The sequence below is a fragment of the Pelodiscus sinensis genome, chromosome 3, assembly GCF_052426305.1.
Source record: "Pelodiscus sinensis isolate ZL-2025 chromosome 3, ASM5242630v1, whole genome shotgun sequence".
Taxonomy (NCBI): Eukaryota; Metazoa; Chordata; order Testudines; family Trionychidae; genus Pelodiscus; species Pelodiscus sinensis.
This window is the reverse complement of record NC_143054.1, coordinates 133,106,447-133,129,090: the sequence shown is the minus strand read 5'-3', so window position 1 is coordinate 133,129,090 and position 22,644 is coordinate 133,106,447. Positions and strand designations below refer to the sequence as shown.

At 38.4% G+C, this 22,644-nt stretch overlaps 1 protein-coding gene across 3 annotated transcripts in view; it reads left to right on the top strand.

Annotated features, from left to right (window-relative positions):
- Positions 1–22,282, top strand: part of PLD5 (phospholipase D family member 5) — a 241,316-nt gene extending 219,034 nt beyond the window's left edge. For all 3 annotated transcript variants that reach the window (XM_006135188.5, XM_014579599.4, XM_014579602.4), the window contains 2 exons: positions 3,255–3,369; positions 11,347–22,282. In XM_006135188.5, coding sequence (XP_006135250.1) covers positions 3,255–3,369; positions 11,347–11,573 — 342 coding nt within the window. In that variant the 3' untranslated portion in view covers positions 11,574–22,282. The remainder of the gene's footprint in view (positions 1–3,254; positions 3,370–11,346) is intronic.
- The last annotated feature ends 362 nt before the right edge of the window (positions 22,283–22,644 follow it).

Sequence of the window (22,644 nt, the reverse complement as noted above, 5' to 3'; positions counted from 1 at the left end):
AAGCGCTTTTGAAAAATCCCACCCACATATAAATTATTTAAGATAGTTACCTTTGTCTTCAAGCTGTCTCTAAAACACTTAGCATGTTGATGCAATCTTGCTACTATGAGTAATAACATTTGGTAATATGAGTCTCAAATTAATGTTTTAGTATATGTCTACAGGGAGGTCTTCTAGATACCATGCTATGAGGTCCTGTCCTTTTTCTGAAGTAATACATAAATAAATGACGACTATTAATTGTTTAGGCCTTTCACTCCATTAACCAACTCCTAAGGACTGAATTGTTGCTAGTTCACATGAGTAATTGGTTCTGTGGCACATTGGGGAACATCTAGACTACGTTCTTTTTTCAAAAGAAGATATGCAAATCCTGTGCTATTTTGCATATCTTCTTCCAGTCACTTTTTTGAAAGCGTTTTTTTCAAAAAAGAAAGCAGTTTGGACATGGTTCTTTCGGAAAAAAACCCTTTTTTGAAAGAACCCGCACACCTCATTTTTTGAGGAAGAAAGTTTCTTTCAGAAAAGGGTTTTTTCGAAAAAACTGCATCTAAACTGCTTTCTTTTTTGAAAAAATGTTTTTGAAAAAACAATCAGAAGAAGATATACAAATTAGCACCAAATTTGCATATCTTTCAAAAAAAGAGCGTAGTCTAGATGTACCCTGGCATGGTAACAGACAATTAGGACCTGATTTTCAAGTGGTTGTAGCCTCCATGCACGTTAAAAATATCGATGCAAAAATACTCCTGCAAATGAGTGCAGTTACTGCGGCAGTGCATGAAAATCAGGTAAATAGGCATGCAAATCAAGTGACTAGTCATCAAGGCATTAACTGATGCTTTTACCTAATTGATACACTCAGCTGAGGGGCTGCTCTAGCACAACAGTCTGAACAGCAAGTTCAGAGCTCATGGTTTTTTAAAAATTAGCCCCTACGGTCTGTTTTTGTCCTTTATAGATATAAAAAGATACATTTTGTTTAATTTCAAAAAATTCAAAATGCTATAATCATTTAGGAGAGAGGCTAGAAAATTTCCACCTATAATTTTTTGATAAGTTGTTACTTCTTTTTTTAATTCTATGGGCAGGCTTTTACAATAAGACTTACAGTGTGCATCTTATCCAAAGCAATACATAAAATAATTTCATATATGCAATATATTCTGCTACTTATATAGCATACCTAATTAATTGTAGAGTTCTAGTTAGTTTGTTTGATTTGTAATACAAACATTTCAAAAGGAAGTTTGCCAATGTTTGAACTAAACATAAAAAATGAGTTTTCATGGAAGTCAGAGGTAACATGTACAGTGTAAGTGAACATGCATTTACATGTGAAAATCAAATGTGACTGCAAAGGGAAATCTTTTCTTTTTTTACCCGTATGGATCATAAAACTGTACTGAATAAATATACATGAGCAGAGCATAGACTTATCTCAGGACCCATGAGTGAGCCCTGCATGTAAGTAAGTCACAGAAGATAGTGATCACTTTCAGGATAGTTGTGATGGCAACATAAGGCCAATTGTAAAATGTTGCACGGATTACTGAAGAGTCTGTAAAGCTCAGAGCGGTATATAGCGGTGAAAGTGGTTAGAAGTTGACAGCATGGTTTCTTTTCAGAGGCAGGTATTAAAGCATATAGTGAAAAAAGCAAGAGAGTGAGCTTGATGATAATCTGTTTGTGCAGGGAAGGATAGGTTCTCTGTGGAGTTGATGATCCTTACTCAATACCTAGGAATGAAGAGTCTACTTCACAAAAACCACTTTCAATACTGCAATGCTTGTTGGGTGATAGAGCATAGACTGAATATTCATGGAGACTTAACTAACCTCCCAACCCCTAGAGAAAGTACCTGCACAGAAAGGTTAAGGCTTATTTGATGAATGGTACTGGAAAACTTGTACTGCCATTATCTGTGCTGTTACTTTTCTGTGGATAAATTAATGACTTCAAGGCCAACACTTTTTGTGAACATTACATTCACTTTTAATTTAAAAAAGGAAGAATGACATTTACTACAATCATCAACACTGTATAAAAACATAGATAAATAACTCACAACATGCTCTGGACTCTCACACACATGCCCAACCATATCCCCTTCAGTTGTGCTTTTACACACTAAGCATGAATGAATTTATTCAACAGCTGAATGAGAGACCTTCAAGGAAAACCCAGAAAACTACCAGATGAGATGCTGATTGTTCCATTGGTGGCAACAGCTCCGCTTTCCTGCTGTCTGTTTACAAGCATTTCTAAAGCACCCATCACTGATATTTTGCTGGTGGCTGAAACATAAAACTAAGGTCCTGACTATAGGCAGTCAATAAAAATGCCATAGCACGTTTGCCAATATAAGGCTAGTAACGCTAATGTCTTGGCCATAACCAAATTTAGCTAGCTCTGCATGCCAGGAGTCAGCATTTATAGTAAAAGCTGCAGTTATCTCTGTGTGAACTGAATCTTTCTAGCCAAAACAGGAGGTATTTCCTGTGTATAATGATCCTTTTCCCTTGTGCTGCTTTTGGAGTTTGGGGCCAGCTATCAATGTACTTTATGAAACATAAATAATGCATCTAATTTAGTATTGCAGATTTCATCTCAGCTAGATTAAAATAGAAAGATTTGTGATACTTCCATAAAACTAACCCTTTTCAGACATTCCACCTTTTTATAAAATTAATGGTGTGTTTTTTTCTTCCTTGTATGGAAGTTTGACTCTGCAGATTATAGACTTAATCTCAAAAAGTTACTGAGATGGGCACATTGCCTGTTATAAACTATAAAACATAGAAGATAAGAATGTTAATACAGTTCATTGGGCATGCTTGACGACCTGTATCCTGAGGCTGACTTCAACTTGCATTGTCCCTGGGTGAATGAGGAAATGAGAGTTAAACAAATTTCTAGCTCTCGTAGAAAAGGATGGATTTTGTGTTCATCATAGTGCCTTTTTACATGACATTGCATTGCTGCTATTATACCATATTGACACACTTTGTATACAATAAGTATTTTATTGGCAATCCAGGCATATATGGTATTGAGAACAATAGTAGTTTGGGTATAAAATGAAGTGTAGAGTTTTACAAGAATGAAACATACCAAAGTTATGTTATTAATTGTGTATTATTAACTTATTCTCAGTTTCAAATATGGGGTGGGTTGTAATTTTTCTGTTTTTCCTTTTGCAAAATTGCTGAGAGGAGTTTTCATTAACCTGGTTATTGTTTTCCTGACTGCAGAAATTCTTTGATCTTGAAGAGGAGAATGTTTGCTTTCTCAAAGAACAAAAAAATACTTCCCTTCCCAAATTAAATCGGAACAAATATATGGTGACTGATGGAGCTGCTTATATTGGTAAGCAAACCCACATCTTGGTTAGTTCTGATTAGTACATTATAGATTTGGGGCCCAACGTCTGATTTAACCATTAATTGTAAACAAGGTATTAAGTAATTAAAAGCCCCATTCAGGTAAAGTATCAGTCTTTGAAGACCAGACATAAAATGAAAAAATTCTATTTTCAGTAAGAAGCTGTTTCTGAATGCTGGGATAGGGGAATTGAATTCTTTCCTTCCAATTGATTGTTTCCCAAGAGACATGGTAGTATTTTGAATGATTAAATGTAGACTAAAAAAGCAACTATAAATGTATTTTATGGGACAGTCCTGCTTTGGTATGGGAATAATTGACAAGATCTATTAAGTCATCCATTCTCTAGTTTCTATAAAGACTAACCTCACAATTTGCCTCATCATCAATGTCTTTGGGGTATCTTCATAAGTGTAGGACAAGCTGTTTCTCTACTCATCCATTGTAATTTACCCCAGGGACACATGCTGCATACAGTAATACTTGATTTCAGAGTTCTTGCATTGTATTGTGCATGGTTTTTGTTCATAACCTGAAATTGTTGTACATAATATAAGAATGGCCGTACTAGGTCAGACCAAAGCTCCATCTAACCCAATAGCCTGTCTGCTGACAGTGGCCAGCACCAGGTGCCCCAGAGGGGGTGGACCGAAGACAATGATCAAGCGATTTGTCTCGTGCCATCCATCTCCAGCCTCTGACAAACAGAGGCAAGAGACACCATACCTACCCCCTGGCTAATAGCCTTTTATGGACCTATCCTCCATGAATTTATCTAGCTTCTCTTTAAACTCTGTTATAGTTCTAGCCTTCTCAGCCTCCTCTGGCAAGGATTTCTACAGGTTGACTATGCGCTGTGTGAAGAAGAACTTTTCCTTATTAGTTTTAAACCTCCTACGCAGTAATTTCATTTGGTGTCCTCTAGTCCTTACATTATGGGAACTAATGAATAACTTTTCTTTATTCACCCTCTCCATACCACTCATGATTTTATAGACCTCTATTATATCCCCCCTCAGTCTCCTCTTTTCCAAACTGAAAAGTCCCAGTCGCTTTAGCCTCTCCTCATATGGGACCTGTTCCAAACCCCTGATCATTTTAGTTGCCCTTTTCTGAGCCCTTTCCAAGGCCAAGATATCTTTTTTGAGGTGATGAGACCACATCTGTACACAGTACTCAAGATGTGGGCATACCATCATTTTATACAGGGCAGTAAGATATTCTGGGTGTTATTTTCTATCCCTTTCTTAATAATTCCTAACATTCTATTTGCCTTTTTGACCGCCGCAACACACTGTGTGGACATTTTCAGAGAACTATACATGATAACTCCAAGATCTCTTTCCTGATTTGTTGTAGCCAAATTAGCCCCCATCATATTATATGTATAGTTGGGGTTTCTTTTTCCAGCGTGCATTACTTTACACTTATCCACATTAAATTTAATTTGCCATTTTGTTGCCCAATCACTCAGTTTTATGAGATCTTTTTGAAGTTCTTCACAGTCTGCTTCTGTCTTGACTATCTTAAACAGTTTAGTATCATCCGCAAACTTTACTACCTCACTGCTTGCCCCTTTCTCTAGATCATTTATGAATACGTTGAATAGGATTGGTCCCAAAACTGACCCTTGGGGGACACCACTAGTTACCCCTCTCCATTCTGAAAATTTACCATGTATTCCTACACTTTGTTTCCTGTCTTTTAACTAGTTCTCAATCCATGAAAGGACCTTCCCTCTTATCCCATGACAATGTAATTTACACAAGAGCCTTTGGGGAGGGACTTTGTCAAAGGCTTTCTGAAAATCTAAGTACACTATATCTACTGGATCCCTTTTGTCCACATGTTTGTTAACCCCTTCAAAGTACTCTAATAGATTAGTAAGACATGATTTCCCTTTACAGAAACCATGTTGACTTTTGCCCAACAAATTATGTTCTTCTACGTGCCTAACAATTTTATTTTTAACTATTGTTTCGACTAATTTGCCCGGTACCGATGTTAGACTTACCGGTCTGTAATTGCCGGGATCACCTCTAGAGTCCTTTTTAAATATTGGTGTCATGTTAGCTATCTTCCAGTCAGTAGGTACGGAAGCCAATTTAAGGGACAGATTACAAACCAGTTAACAGTTCTGCAATTTCCCATTTGAGTTCTTTTAGAACCCTTGGGAGAATGCCATCTGGTCCCGGTGATTTGTTCACGTTAAGTTTTTCTATTTGTTCCAAAACCTCCTCTAATGACACTTCAATCCAGGACAGTTGTCCAGAGGGTAAGTGAATATTTGAACAATGTATGTATGTAGCGAAGTGTAAACATTTATTTTGAACAAAATATTTGTGAAATGTACTAGTAAAATAATCCTTGAAGAAAAAGCAAGTGCTATAAGTTATTTAGGATAGAAATTTACATTCTTGGATTTATTAACCTCCCATGAGTGAAAATCTGTTACTTTTTAATTCATAGGCAGTTTCCCCTCTCCCTAAAAATGAAGGGCACATCTCAAGTAACTGACTTAAGAAAGCGGTAGATCACTGAAGTTCCTTTCACGTTCAGTTAGTGGTTGACTTACCTCTTGAAGCTCAATGTCAACTGATTTGGTGTAGCCTGAAATCCAAAATCCTGCCTGAGCCAAACTTGATGCAGAGTCTTGCCATGGTCTTCCATAAGGACACGCCTCTCTGAGTCATAAGAACATTCAAATTGCCAGATCCAAACCAAGCAGCAGTCTGTCTCCTCCAGTATCCTAGAGACTCTGGCAGCGTCCAATACCAGATGTTCATGCTTCAGAGGAAGGAGCAGAAAACTCTGCAACAGATGTTCATGAAACAGTCTGCCCTTTCAGGAAAGTTTCTTCCTAATACCCATTCTGTTTGATGTTTTATACCCTTAATAAAACACAAGTTTATTTACTTTCATTTTTAATATCATTACTCTTGTAATTCAAGCTATTCTATTCATATAAGCATCTACTGCTTTTTGAACCCTGCTAAGCTTTTCACCTCAGTAGCATCTTGTGAAAATGATTACCATAGGCTGTGCATGTGTTTTGTGAATAAAGCGTATCCTTTTAGAAGTTTTCAGTTACCTGACTTGCACTTTCATTGGCTGTCCCCTTGTTCTTGTATTGTAAATAAGGGTGACTAAGACTATACTTCTTTCCGGAGCTCATTGCCTCAGTCCCTTCCATTTGGGTGAGTGTCATTGCCAGTTGCCACTACCTTGTTGTACAAAAGCCTTGGGGTCATGCATGAGCGGTGAGTGAAGCTGTTACTTGGGAAAACAAGATCCCCAGCATGTGGCCCCACCCATACGCCACCCCTGCTCTGCCCAGTCCCCCCACCCACCGCCAACTAACTACACCATTGCCTCCATTTGCAGTTACAACTGACTGGGGATTCAGAAGTGTGGAAGGGATATAAACCTTCATGCTTCAGGGCACAAGCCATCCTCTAACCAAAAGGAAAAATCTTCCTTTATGGGCAAGTTACTCCGTAATTGCCCACTTCTACGTTCTTGCATCTTCCTCTGAAGTGTCTCAGACTGGCCACTATCAGAGGAAAAGATACTTCTCTGGATTCTAGCTAGACCACTGATATAATCCACTACAGCAGCTCCTGAATCATTGTATTTCTTCTCTGGACCTCCTCTGCTGTTCCATACACCTGGAACTTCCTCCCAGACCCAATCCAAAATTCCTTCATCTCTCCTGAAAACACACTTCTTCTCTTTATCCACACGCTCCTCACAGAACATATAGAAAAGGATAAACAAAACAAAACTTTTTAACATCCTTACATTACTTTTCAAGAGTTTGCCTTCCCCTCATCCTCCACTTGTGCCTGTTGTCCTCTTAGATTTTAAGCTAGTAAAGTATGGACACTGTTTCTTCCTAGCCATCTGTAAAGAACCTAGTCTGTACTTTGTTCTACACCTGGAATGAATAATACAGCATGGATTGTCAGCCATGGTGATAAAATCAAATCTTACTTGAACCAATTAGCACGTAATCACAGAGATGATCATGCTGCTTTTGTTCTAATGTTGACTTTAAACAAATGAAGGTTGATTGTGCAGTTAAGGATTAGATATATTGGCATCGTGGGATATTAATTTATTCCAAATTCAGGCATAGCATATGTGCACTTACACACAGTAAAGATAAATGCTCTAATCACTAACTCTTCTGTGCAATGAAAGGATTTTTTAAGCACATCAGTAGCAGAAAGCCTGCCAACCAATCAGTGGGACCTCTGGATAATCAAGTTGCTAACAGAGCACTCAGAGCACTGTTATCAAGAAGCAGCCCCGTGGGGCTGCTGGCTCCCAGGCTTTGAGGGCTGGAAGTTGACAGCATCACATGGGGCCAAAAGTGGCAGTGGGAGGCTGGGGAGGCTGCCAGCTCCCGGTCCACGTGGACTCATGGACTAAGAGTCGGCAGCCTCACATGGGGCTGGAAGGGGGAGGGGTTCCAGCCCCATGTGAGGCTGCCGACTTCTAGCCCATGAGTCCACGTGGACCGGCAGCTGGCAGCCTCCCCACCCTCCCACTGCCACTTTTGGCCCCTTGTGAAGCTGTCAACTTCCAGCCCTCAAAGCCTGGGAGCCAGCAGCCCCACGGGGCTGTTTCTTGATAACAGTGCTCTGATGTGGGGTACTAGATGGGACTAAATGGCTGGACAGGACTAAATAATCTTCCAGTCCTACATTTATTTGACTCTATGATTTACCCCTTGCCATAATATGAGAGCCAAGAGTCACCCAATGAAATTAATAGACAGGTTTAAAACAAACAAAATGAGGCGGCGGGGGGAGGGGGAAATACTTCTTCACACACAGCACAGTCAACTTATGGTACTCATTGCCTGAACATGTTGTGAAGGCCAAAATTATAATTGGATTAAATAAATAATTAGATAAGTTCATGGATGATAGGTCCATCGATGGCTGTTATCTAAGATGGTAAGGGATGCAACCCTATCTAATGGATATCTCTAAGGCCTGTGACTGTCAGATGCTAGGACTGGAGACAGAGGATGGATCACCTGAAAATTGTCCTGTTCATTCCCTGTGATATAGCTGGCACTGGCCACTGTCAGAAGACAAGTATCAGAGGGGTAGCCATGTTAGTCTGAATCTGCATAAACAACAAGAAGTCCTGTGGCACCTTATAGAATAATAGATTTATTGGAGCATAAGCTTTCATGGGCAAAAACCCACTTTGTCAGTGCCATAGGACTTCTTATTGTTTGTCAGAAGATAGGATATTGGTCTAGGTGGACACGTGTTCCATTCTAAGGCCCTTCTGTGAAATTTTGTCTCATTTCTATGCAATTTGACAACATTTTACAAAGCCTCTGCTACTAACAATCAAGATTTCAGGGAACAGAAAGAGTGTATAAGTAGATTGCTGGCAAATGGAAAAAGAAATGAAAAAATTGAGACTAGCTGTGTTACAAAATCTCTGCAGCTGAAAGTTTACTTTGTGCTTTGGAGTGAAATAGCTTTCCATTGTACTGTTGTTGTGTTCAGACCTGGCACCTACAAATTAAAAAACCTACTCCGATAAAGAGGACAAAACAGTAATGATATATTGAGACATAATGAAATCTCTCCTCAGCTATAAATTCTGTGTGACCCACCCGTGTTGGTTCTGTAAGGGGCAATCATGCAATCTGATGGTGAGTCATGGGTTTAGATCAGACATGGGCAAGATGTGGCCAGCAGGTCAGATCTGGCCCACCAAGCTGCCAGATCCAGCCCACAGCTGCCTCACTGGGACCCTTACACCACAGAGCAGCTCATGCTACTTTAAACTGCTGTCTGCTCTGGACTTCTATTTTACAGCTTGATCCTTTTTCTGTTGAAGTCAATGGGAAAACTCCCATACGTGTTGCAGGATCAGACTCTTAAGCTATTATGAGTATGGCCAGCTATTTGCAACTTGAAAAAGTTTAAATGGGAGAATCTTAGCTATCAAAGGGGCAATTATTAATAAAGAGGAACATAAACAACATCTATGAAACTAGAGACTGTGCACAAAAGGCCCAATGCTGCGCATTTAACCTCGGATAAATTTCCTGTTCATTCTCAGCATAGTTTGTTAGAGGAGCCACTTGGGATTTGAATTATAGTTCAAGTGTACTTTCATTAACAGCATTTGAAAAAGATTGTGACTGCTGACTTGTAAGCAGGTATAACCTATTGCATATGTCTAAATAAGAAAGCAAGCACTTGCCTCGCCTTACAACGCTGCAGTAACACTGCATAGGTAATTGGCAGGAGAGCTTTTTTTCTCCACCTCCCCATGAGGCAATAACTGTGTCAATGGGAGAAGCCCTCCTATCAACAGAGAGATCTCTACACCACGAAAACTGTTGGTATATCTGCGTCACCCAGGGGTGTGAATTTTCCACACCTCTGAGTGACATCATTTTACCGGCATAAGTTCATAGCATAGACCAGGGCCAGCACTAAGTGGGAAAGCAGTTTCAATAAAAATGCAAATTGTTTCCCTACGCTTGGTAATGAGTATCTTTGTGTAAGGAATTATGAAGTGCTGGGAAGCGATGTTCCCTCTAATCTTTTTCATCCATGGGGAGATTTTTCCCATCCATCTGTGGAATACATTTTGTATGTGCACCAAGGCATGTGTGACTCTGCACCGCCAGTTGAAACAAAACCTATCTGTGGGTGCTCTGCTAATCAGCTCGGCGACATTGGAATCTCTCCCCAAGTAGCTGCACAAGTGCTCAGCTTACAGAGAACTCTGCTGGGAAGTGCTATGGCCCCAGTCCTGAATTGACCTTCAGTGCCATGGATCTCTGAGTACTTACAGAGTCTCACAGGCTCCATGCAATCCATTAGGATTCAGGGATCCACTCTAGTGGACTCTTATGCAAAAGCAGGATTTAAATCAATAATTCTTTTCTTCCATTTTCTGCAGGTCAAAGGCTCAGTGATACATTTGATTCAGAGCATAGTGTGAAAATGTTTATTATTTTGGAGGAGGAAAAGGCTTAGCTTCCTGTTTTAAAGTTTTACAAACTTTAAAGTAATCTGTACAAATTTATGAGCACACAGAAATGTTTTCAACCCAATCCTCTTACAGAGATTGCTGTTGTATTCATACAGAGGTGTCTCAGGTCATGTAGAGTTGGATACATATGTTAATCTTCTCAGAGATCAGTGTTGTCTGATGTCTGCTATTGAATATCTAACTTCTTTATGAATGTTTGAGAATTCAGCACTGAAAGACGACCACCAGCGGTAATAGTGTATTTTCCGAAATACTGGATATAATTTATGAATTTAGACGCATGGAATTATTGCAATTCCAGTGAATCATGAATAAAAATATACAAAAGTTTCAGTCTCTTTGTATATCTTGTATCTATTTCCCATTAATCCAGTTGCCCTTGTTATTACCGAGGTTTAAAACATTTATTATTTTCAAATTCATGCAGCAGATTATCCCAATACCATTTGCCCGGAGAGGGTAGAGTTGCTCTTTTCCTAAAATAATGTCTCTCATCTGGGAATCCATAAAAGATCACATAGTTCATCTGAGAATTATGCAGCTGCCACAGTTTACATCAGTCTGCTATAAACTGATTATTCAACTTGTAACGTTTCAAACCTTGGCGGTGATGGTGGGGAAATGGAGGCAGATAATATGATATTTAGGAACAGGAGAGAGGAACTTCAGTTTTGAGGAGCGCCAAATATCTGCTTTGGTTTCAGACTGAGCAAAGGTGACAAAAATACAGAAGTGAATTGCAGCATACTTCAGATAAGTAACTTTTTCCTAAGCTATCATAGAAAATACATATTCCTGTAAATGTATTGGAGAATGAGGGGTGGAAGTGGGAGGATATACTGCGTTTTGTTGGATTGCCCTTGAGAAATTGGCTTTTTTTATGTTACAGTCTCATTATGTATTCTTTTCATTTATTTATAGGTAATTTTGACTGGGTGGGAAATGATTTTACTCAGAATGCTGGCGCTGGCCTTGTTATCAACCAAGCGGAGGTGGGGAACAACACAAGCATCATTAAGCAACTTAAAGCCGTGTTTGAAAGGGACTGGTATTCACATTATGCCAAAAGTTTGCAACCAACAAAAATCCCAACCTGCTTAAACCACAAACTTAACAAAGCAGTGGCAAATAAGACTGCCATGAATTAAAAAGACTATTTTATTGTCTGATGAATGAAGAAATACATTGGGGTTGTAACCCTGTTTCACATTTACAGATAAGAGACTAAAAAAGGAGCAAAAAATTTTTTTTAGAAAAAAGCACACTTATATAAAATGTTCTCTAAACTATATTCTCTATATTGAATTATTTACAACTTTTAAACTTGTTATTTCTGACATTGAATGTCATTTACGCTTCGGCATTGATTTTCCACATTTGAATTTCAAAGCATACTTTGATTCCTCTCCTTCAGTTTTAGAACTTTTCCTACCTCCCGTCCTGGTTAGTGTGAACCTTGAGGCAGAACTGAAAGTTGAGCTAAGAAATGTCATTCTAAAACCAGCTGCTATTGATACATAATGGAGCACAGACATCCCCCATAACCCAAAAGACACAAGTTTAAGCAAGTATTCTCCCATGTAAATCATTCCTTCCAAGTATATGGCCATCGAAGCCGATCTGGATAGTTTTGAACAGGTAATTGGATATCAATATCAAATTACATTTTCACACCATTCTCAAAATGTATTGAAGCTAGCTATTTGCTTCCTTGTCATCTCTTAATAATACCATAAATTTTCTTTACTCCAAACAAACTTTCACTATAATCCCTTGACCCAAACCTCTTACCTAACACATTTAAAGAAATGTATTAATTATAATTCCATTTACCCACATGGTTATTCCTTATTATACCAATGTGTCTCTAATGATGAAATCCCTAGATTCTAAGGATGTTTTATTATAAAGGTCAAGGGCTGTCTTTTCTTGTCAGCTATACAATATTTTTCCCAGTGAAGTATTTCTCAAGAGTGAGGCAGTTCCCCCTCCCAAACCCATAAATGCTACTTTCTGAAAAAGGTAAAGGGGCTGTGCAAAGCCATACAATCGTTTAGTGAAAATTTTGTTCTACAGGTTGAACCTCTCTTGTTTGGACACCCTTGGGACAAGAGAGTTTACTGGACCATGGGAGGTCAGTATTGCCTAGCAGCATTATCCACACTTCCACTACTTACTGGGCTTTTAAAAGACAATTAGGGGTAAATTAGAGCTAAATAACAGCACAGAACACTGAGACCAGCACTGGTGGCTGTAAACAAACTTTATGAGATGACTGTAAACTTGGCCACACTCACGATACATGGACAACCAACTAACTAAAATCATGCTGGACCACGAATATTGCCAGAGTAGATAGGTTCAACCTGTATTAGATTTCACACCTGACAAATTTTGCTTTGTTAATTTAGAAACAAGGTGAACAAACAAACAAGAATACTATCCTGTTGTGAAACTGTTTTTGTGTCATAACAAGTCATTCAATTTCTTGATTTTTTTTTTATTGGTTAACTGAATTCTGTTCAAATGAAATTCGATGCTGTCACTTGGGGGCAGATCTTCAGCAGGTGCAAATCAGCATAGGTCTGTTGACTTCAAGAAAGTGACACTGAGTTACACCAGCTGAGGAACTACGCTTTAATGTATTATTCTGTCCTAAAAAATGACTGCAAAAATGGTACATTCTTAGTCAAGAGATTGCATGTGCTTTGATTATTGACCAAAAATTGTCTTTTAGCTAGTTCACATGAAATTGAACTATGAAAGTGATCCAATTCTTGTGCATCAACAGAATTCTTTCCTAAAATCCAATCTGATTTCACGTGCCTGTGTGTCACTGAGAACATATTTTGAAAGAAATAACTGTGAGGAGGGGTGGGTGGTGGTGGTTTTAAATATGCCTTGCAGAAGCTATATGAAAAGCCAAGCTTGACTCGCATCTGAATTTGAATGTGCGAGTTGACAGAAAAAAACCCAGAATTTTACGTGAGCGCATTTGATATGGAAGACAATACAGGCAGTACCCAGTTATACCATTTTTGCAGTCACTTTCAGAGTCAAGCCACACTTTAAAAACAGAACTATTTCTGAGGGAACATGTCTCATTTTTACTCAGAAATGGCTGTGTTTTTGAGAGGCAATTTTTTAGGTATTATGCAAGTTGTAATGAAATACCAACATTTCAAATATCTGTCTGGTTATGCCTCATGAAAAATATGTTGCACAGCCCTAAAAGTGAACAACAAATCACTCATGGTCAACACAGTAAATCAAGCCATGCAGTTCAGGAACCAGCATTTTGCTCCCCAAAGCCTTAAAGCTACAGCACACTGCATATTCAGACTTTTATAGAAGATGCGTAGGGGGAAAAAAATCTTTCAAAGAGAAATAATCCAAAATGCTGTGAAGGAGAGGCATTTGTGGAACAGAATTTCTGTATTTCTTTTCTTCTTTATATCTGTATAAAGTTTGTGGGAGAATTCCTCAAGCGCTTCATTTTCATTTACTTTTTAAGACACTAACTATAAAAAAAAAAAGTTGGGTGTATCTCCATGTCTCACTGACTTCAGAAATTACACCAGCAATTAATTTCATCCAGAATATTCAAAGTTGAAGATCATTTTTACAGTCAAATCAGTGTATTTGCAGAATTTCAATGAGGGACCAAGAGCAGGCATATCTTACAGACAATCATATATCTTGGAATAAATGTCATATTAAGTCCTTGCATAAGGTCAGAAGAGCTGAAAATTCCAGAGTTTGCACTTATAGCTTCTGCTGGCAATAGCACATAAAAAGATGAAAATCATTAACTGTTGATATATTTCCACCCTTGCATTAGGAATATATTGAACTTTTGGTATGACATTTTATTCAAATAATGGGAAATGTCAATGGAGCAAAACTTTGTCAAATGAGAAAGCCAAGACATTTGTTTTCAAAGCAGGAGGGAATGATTTCATGACAGTGGGGGAGGGGAGACTGCCACTGACCTTGTAATTCTGATACCAAATGAATGACAGAGAAGCAGTAATTTTATCTGATAGATTTTTTTGAGCAGTAATCACAGTTACATACTGGCCCATTATGATATAAGTCGATTCTTGTGGGCTTGAAGAACAAATTTGTGTGCTTCAGTCATCCAGAGTAGAATGAATACATTAAAGTACAAGTTTTTGTTTTTTAAAAAAAATACACTGGATTTTTTATGAACTGTCTGATTTATGAACAGAAGGGTTTATTTTTAAATGATTTGAATCAGTAAATAATGGTCAGCCATTCTACCATGGGACTGGCAAGCACAAATTTCATTTGGTATAAAACATCTACTAATGATTTTAATATATAGCTGTTTCAAATGACAGCCTCTCCAAAGAAATGCAGAAAGCTTTAGTATGGTATGTGAGCCAAAAGATAAAGTGCATCCTTGGATTTTAAATAGAAGAAACAAGGAGTTTAAAAGAAATGTTAATAGTTTTAGAACACATCAAAGGGGATAATAACTAATTATTCTTTCTGGGTCAATATTATTATAGTTCAGGGTTCTGATATCAGTTACACCAGAGTAAATATGAAGTAACTCCATATTAATTTACACTGGTTCATTCGAGATCAGGACCACTGTTTCCTTTTGCTTTAGCTCTGTAGAGCACCAACACTGCATAGCATGTTTTAGGAATTTGCAGGTAGTAGTTTCTCACAGACCTCATAAGCACGGTCCAAAAGATGCACTTTCTCTAACTCACTTGAACTCTGTCATATTACAAAGGCTTTTCTAAAGAGAACAGTTTTATTCTTAAAGAATATAGACTGTAATTGTTGTTTGCTGCAAACATTTACTAGTGCCTTATTCATAGACAAGGTTTTATTTAATTGTTTCTTTTGTGAAGCCCTGCTAAAATTGTGTGCTTAATACTGAAGCATAAAAACAGCTTGCTAAAAAAGATGAAAGATCTATGTATTGTCAATGTTTATAATTCAGTACATAGTGCTAGAGTCACAAAAAGACAAAACTGTCGTCAAGAGCTGGACCCAAATCAAAGTCTTGTATATTAACACACTTCAACTTTGGGGTGTTTGAAATGGCAACTCAGCTTTGAATGTAAATTTCACAAATTGCCCCATCTTTGTTATGAGATGATGATGCAAATCTCAAATCAAAATATTCCTGACTTTTAGGGTATTCCTCCAATACTAGACTCCAATCAGAAGCCACAATACCAGGACAATTTCTTCAAGCTTGTGGGAGAAGCAAATCCACACACATAGACAGCTACTTTGCACATTAGTTTGCAGTGGTGTAGCCATGTTGGTCCCAGGATATTAGAGAAACAAATGGTGGATAAAGACCAACTTCTATTGATGAAAGAGACCATTAAAGAAGAAATGGGCAGTTAATACCTCTACTATCATAGGACAAAGAAAGGTTAGTGGATTACAGATAGTTGTAATAAACCATAAATCCAGTGTCTTCCCTGAATCCCTCCATGAATGATCTCTTGTTACTTGGGTTAACTGTGAAAGGATCTGTTCCCCCTGGTATTTAGCTGTGAGTGCCTTTCCCAAACCTGAGGAAGAGCTCTGTGGCTCAAAAGCTTCTCTCTCACCAATAGAAATTGGTCCAATAAAAGATAATACCTCACCCATCTTGTCTCTATAACATCCTGCATTGGAACTTAATGATCTGGCTGGTCACAGCCCTTTTCTGTCTCCAGTACACACTGTTTTCTGTTTTTTTACTTAAAGCAAATGGGATTATATAGGAGGGAGACAGGGTGCACATAAATCTTAAGAATCCAGTGGAACATGAGGAAGTTTCCATGGCTACTCTTCGTGCCTGCTTCTATACAAGTCCCATGCAGCTACAATGGGTATCTTTGCTTGTTTCCTACCAAGATCAGGCCCAAAGTTTGTCTGAAATGTTTTACAAGAAGTGCATGTTTGACCATATTATCCTCAAAGAGGGTCATTTTTGGGCCCAGTATCATCAATAATACAGGGTCCAAAATCACGTTCCCAAAATCACATTCCAATTAAAGTCCTTCTGTATGACAGGCCCAAAGTATGAGTCTAAGAAACAAGTTGGAAATTTTAAAATCCTCATTTTGAAATCTAACCATTTTCTGCATTCCTAACGTACATATAACCTCTGTTAATGTCAATGGGATTTTTGCATACATAAAAACTGCAGGAATTGGCACTAATTGGAATTTTCTTGCCATTTAGCCCTAATTAAAGAAGGAATCCAGACTTAAGACTTCTACTTTTTTGTGACTGTAGTGCATACTTCCTCAAATAGAGCTGCCTTTCTCAATACAGTAGGAAGACATCAGCTGGCTATTCTAGTTCTTCAAACTGAAGTCCATGATAAATGTCCTCTTGAGCAATGTTTAATTTACTTTTATCTGCTCCTGACTTGCAATAGCCTTATGTAGGGAATAATTTATCTTAAATCCCATGGACTTTATAATTAATACAGCTATTTCATTATAGCCTAAGATGTACTGATAAAAAACATATATTTTCAGATGCTAATTTTTATCACTGTATTTTGTTTCTTCCTTTCCTTACCTTTGCCTATAACTTTGATTTATTTAATCATTATTGCTCTGTTCATTTGAATTTATGTAAAAGTTGAACAAATCTTGGATACAATTGAAATTCAGAGCCTGGCCTCCTGAGTACCTCAGTACCCTTATTCAACTTTTCATCCTAGAATGGTTTTTGTTACAGAACCTACACTGATATTGTACAGTGGTTTCTAACATTTGACTTTATGTTGTATGTTAATTATTGCTGTGTAGTACATACAGATTTTACACTCTCAGATCTGGTTGCTTTTGCATCATCACCTTGCACATATGCCTTACAAGCTTGCCAGACTAGCATGAGAAAAAAAAACTTTTCAAAACAGAGTTTAGACAAGTATAGAAAAATCTCATAGTATTTAATTATGCTGCATGGAAGTTTGATGTTTTTCAAACTAATGGCAACATGCTATTATGCTATACAATGAAACTTGTGCCATGGTCAATTGCAGCAGATGAACCCCTATCTTAAATGCCCACATTCGGTATCCCAGAGTTTTAGAGAAAATTTAGAAAAATTTTCTTCCAAGATCATTTAGAGCGTGATCCAAAGACCATGGAAGTCAGTGGGAGTTTTATCATTGACTGAAATGATCTTTGGATCAATCTAAAGACTACATGCAGGGGGAGGCTGCCAGTTGTTCCCTAAAATGGATTTCAGTCCACCCCTTAGCTCAGATTTTGATGTAAGATGCATTCTGTCCTGCAGGTACATGGACTACAGATGAATTGAAACACTTGGGTTACATTTAGCCTAACGTTCAAAATAAAAATAGCAGGGAAAGTTTAATGTTGTTTATTTTTCAATGCCATCTTGAATCTGGTTCAAAACACTTTTGATTGTGATTAAGCAAATGCAACTTCATTATACTCCATGGAATTCAGTTCTGTTAAGTGCAATTTGAAAATTAATTGTTGGCCTAAGTGACTGTCAAAAGCTGTCAGAAGGTAAGTTTTACCCCAACCGGTGTTAGGGGAAATTGGTATTTATCCTAAAAATTAAAAAATATGAAACTCACTTTGAAGATGGCATTTTCTGAGGCATTCAGAATGTGAGGCAACTTCTCAGCTGACTTTGTGGGGCTTGCTTTCAGTGACTGACTAACAAATCATAAAACAGTTTAATATGCATTTCTATGCTTAGGTATCAGTTTTGTAAGTGGGAAATAACCTAGCTTTTGTTTTTAAATGCAATTGTACTTGAAGATCTTTTGCAGATTTTAAGAAATGTGACAGAAAATCAATGTGCCCATAGAGATATCATTTTTTTTCCAGTGGGTGCTTCCCACTTCTTGCCACCAAAATTCTCTCTCATCCCTTCAGCTCCTAGAGATCTTCAGGGTTCTGTAGCTCACTTCCCGGCTCCTGATGTCATAGTTAATAATCTACTGTCAGAAGAGAAGAGAAAGCACATGACATCCCAACCCTCTCTACCTGCCAAGGCACCAACACGTGACAGAGATCCAAACTGGTGGGGAGGGGTGACAACTTATTATTCAAAGAATTGGAATCATGTGATGTCCCATCCTTTCGTATAAATCTCTTATCTTCCTGGGACCTGACTCTTGTGATTCTTCTTGTACTGTAGAAAATGATTTACATCAGAAATTAGCACACCAAATGTGTGAAGAGTAGTTAATTCTGGGACCAAAGGAGGGGTTTTTGAGAGGTAAGGTGCCACCATAATTCCTTTTTCCAGTATGAAATAGGGTGATGGTGGTTAGTGAGGAACAGAGCAAGATAGGAGGTGCACAGACCCTGCACTCCCTTTTGGTTCCCAGTGGTGGCTCAAAGTGCTGCAGGAAGTGGTGGAAATGGATCAGAATCTCTGCTGGGGGAAGGAGGGCAGGAGAGCAAAGAACTCAGGCACCAAACACCTTTGAGGATTTGGGCTTAACTCCTGTTGATTTCAGTGGGTGCATAAATACCTTAAAAAGAAGCTGGTCCTAAGCACTGAAGTCCAGATTCTCAAAGCTAAACTGCAGAGCTTCTGCAGATCTTCTTTTCCCCCCTTCCCACCCTAGATGGTTGTCTCCTTTGTCTGCGAGGATGCCCTAGGTTCTTTGGGTTTAAGAAATTCCCAGAGTAGATGAGGTTTACCTTTACTGACCAAAAGAAGGTAATGCAGAGGGCAGTCTGGGCTCCCAGATCATTTAATATTAATATATATTTTAAATCAAGCTCAGGACTATCTGTGTGCTCATTTGCATCATCATTTAAAACAATGAGTTTTGGGAGGGAAGACCAGCTAACTTTTGCAGGTGAACGAAATGTTCATTTTTCAGGTAGAAATGGCAGCTATAACATTTATCTGTAAAGCTATAGGGGAAGATGCCTGACCCTAAAGAAGGTTTGTAACTATTAGAGGGGTGAGATTCTGGAACTGTCTTCTAATAGCAATTGTGTTTGGAAAACAACCTAACTAGTTTTAAGAGCAAGCAGGACAAATTTATGAGAGGGATGGTATGATGAACCACTTAAAGTGTAAGGGTAGGGCACAGCAGTCCTGGAAATTCCTTCTGGATTATGTCTTGAAGCACGAGCTTTAGTAATTTAAGGCATAAAATAGTCAGTTGTAGGGGTCAGAAAGGGATTTCTCTCCTCCCCCCTCCTCCACACACACTTATACACAATGTGGTCAGGGGGTTCTTTTGGTCTCCTTCCTCTGAACAATCAGAGATGATCTCAGCTGGTGATGGGACGTTGGACAGGACAGGATAGGGCTCTGAAGTGGCAGCAAGTTCTCTCTCAGGGACTTGTTCTTGCTCATATGCTCAGGTCTGATTGCCATATATAAAGTCAGGAAAGGACTTTCTCCCAGGTAGGTTGGCCATGACCTGGGAGTTTTTAACCTTCCTTTTCAGTGTGTGGGTGCAATTTTCTTGTCAAGAGCCTCTTACTATGTGTTCATCATATCCCTGCCACCGCAGGGGCCTCGAGCACTGGTGCACTTCAGTCCCTCGTAGTCTCTCCTTGTGGCAAATAGCAGATTAGCCTCCTGTGAGGTGTCATTCTTTGGTTTAATTTTGGTTGCTGGGTTTAGTGTGTGGGTTCTAGGTGGTGCTGATGGCCCATAGAAGGACACACTAGATGACTTGGTCACTCTCTTTCTGACCGTAAATTCTATGAACTGCTTCTTGGTAAGGTCATTGAGGTGCAGGAGGCAGGGAGTGAACTGCAAGCTGCTGTATGTTGTACAAAGCTGGTCATGGTAATGAAAGTTTTATGTGCCCAAGTGCCTATCTGAGATTCCAAATGTGGTGCGTGCGCAGACACGCGCATGCTGGAAGTGTGAAAAATAGGGACACCCCTGTCCATTGGTTAACATGTGGATGCCACCAATCAGTAATGACTTACAGCCTAATTGCCTTGTCATTAAATCAGCCAGTCAATGGGAAAAATATTCAACATGCCCAGACAAAAAATTGTTGGGCGCTAGAGTGATGCCAGGGATCGAGGCCATATCTACCCCCCAGCACTCAAAATCTCACATTTTTCAAGCCAAAGGTCAGTGATTCTCCCTATAACCTAAACATTGCTGATAGAAGACATACTATTTGACATTTCTTTTACTGGAGAGAGAACAGCAACCAGTGTCTGTTGTACCTCCTCAGCATTCTCCCAGCTAAATGACAACGTGTGTTACTTTTGCTACACATATAGCTTCAAAATAATAGGCATCCTTTGTGAATTTTACTGGGCAATAATGATATGTACTGTATAAATAAACCTACTACTCCACCTGCTACCATGGACTAGTATATCATATAGTAAATTTGTCTAAACTTATTTTGAAAACTGCATGGCTAGCTTATGCAGTAGCTAGATATGTGACAAGGCTGCAATGTTAATCTCTAAGGAGAATACAGTAAATATGCTTAAATATTTTATTTACTTAATTGAAGCATTTTGTAGTCTCCAAGCTCTACTTGTGAGAAGGAATAACTTCTCATTGTCTCTCTTACTCGAAAATTAATATCCCTTGCACATATTTACAGACACACATAACATATAGATAGTGGCATAGCTTAGGCCTGTTGTATAGGTCAATATCTACAAAGTACACGTGAGAATATAAAATTTTGCCACTGCAAAAGAGAGTAGTTGCAAAGTCTATTTTGGATTACCAATTTATATTTGAGGAAACTAATGTGTAGTCATTTCTAGAAACTGTGAACACACGGCAATTGCTGCATGCTTGTATATTTAATAAGTTTTATTATTATATACCCTTATACAAATGCCTATGCAGTGTAAATGCTTTAACATGAGAATACTTAGAAAATAAAACATAATTTTTTTTAAGAATGCTACATCTTATTGCATGGTTTAACCATTGTTATTTTTGTGTTTGTATAAAGTGTAGTCAAGAAAACACATGATTTTAATAACTTATTATACATAAGAACATGTTCTTAATGAATCTAAGCAATTATTGTATACATTTTTAAACCTGGCAAGAAATGTGCTTCCTTCAAACAATGGGCTTGGTTCACAGCAATACCTGTGTTATTAGTATTTGTATTTGTAACACAATTGAATCTGTCAATGGGGCAAAACAACTCGTGGAAAACCACTATGTCAGTCAGTACTGGTTTTGTTTAAGAAAATGATATTATTTCTACTGTAGTAGACAAGACCTATCCTAACCCATTTTTAGCAGAACAACATAAAGTAGAACATTATTATTTATAGTCCAAAACTGAGGAGTGTTATGTTTGATTCGGCAGGCTGAAGGGTAGTGCAGCATTTTTTTTATTTTTTTTACAATTTTGTTTGTAGTCTTAATACAATGAATTGGTGTTATCTAATTGTGAACTTGGCCCATTGTTTACATCATTACTGAATGTCACCAACGTTCAGCACACCTGGTTGACTTGAGCTGATGTGCTAACTTGGAAGAAAAAAAAGGATTTTTTTTTACAGAAGAACTCTGCTGCTGCAGCGTACATTTGGAGCCCGAAGACATTACTAAGTGACTGAGCAGGCCACGGTATTGTTTGAAAGCGGGCCATGCTGCAAACTAAGTAGCCAATGATATAACACTAAATCAAATAGAAATCCACATTGCTTTAAATAATTGTAAATATTGATTTTTAATGCAGGGGTATCATATCCAGCAATTTTTCACTGCTTTGATATCCAAGGATTCCTCATATTACATGGACTGTATTTCACCTGCTTTTTTTTAGAATCAAATGTTTCCATTCAAAGCAAAATAGCTACTATTTCTTTGTATTGCACTGAAATAAAATAACCCTGTTTCAGTACATTATGCCTCCCTGATCTTTTCCAAGTTACTGGAGCTGGGCCTTACTTAACCTAGGTTGGATTCACGTGTCGTCTTAGTCTTGTGGTTTCCAGTCATTGGTTCACATTCCAGTTCTGCTAGAGCCGATATTTGTGACTGCTACTGGGATCTTTCCCTCTGTATGTTGGGGTCCAGTTCAGTCTCCCATGCTCACAATGAGTGTAGTAAGGTAATTTTACTGCAGTGAGTATTCTCTGTTGTGAGGATTTCCAGGGGTCCAGTTTTCAACTGAACACCCAATGAAAATTAGGCCCTCCCCAGCCTGGGGAAAATGAGCGGGGTCAGGGAGGATGGAAGAGAGCGACCGACAGAGGGAAGGGG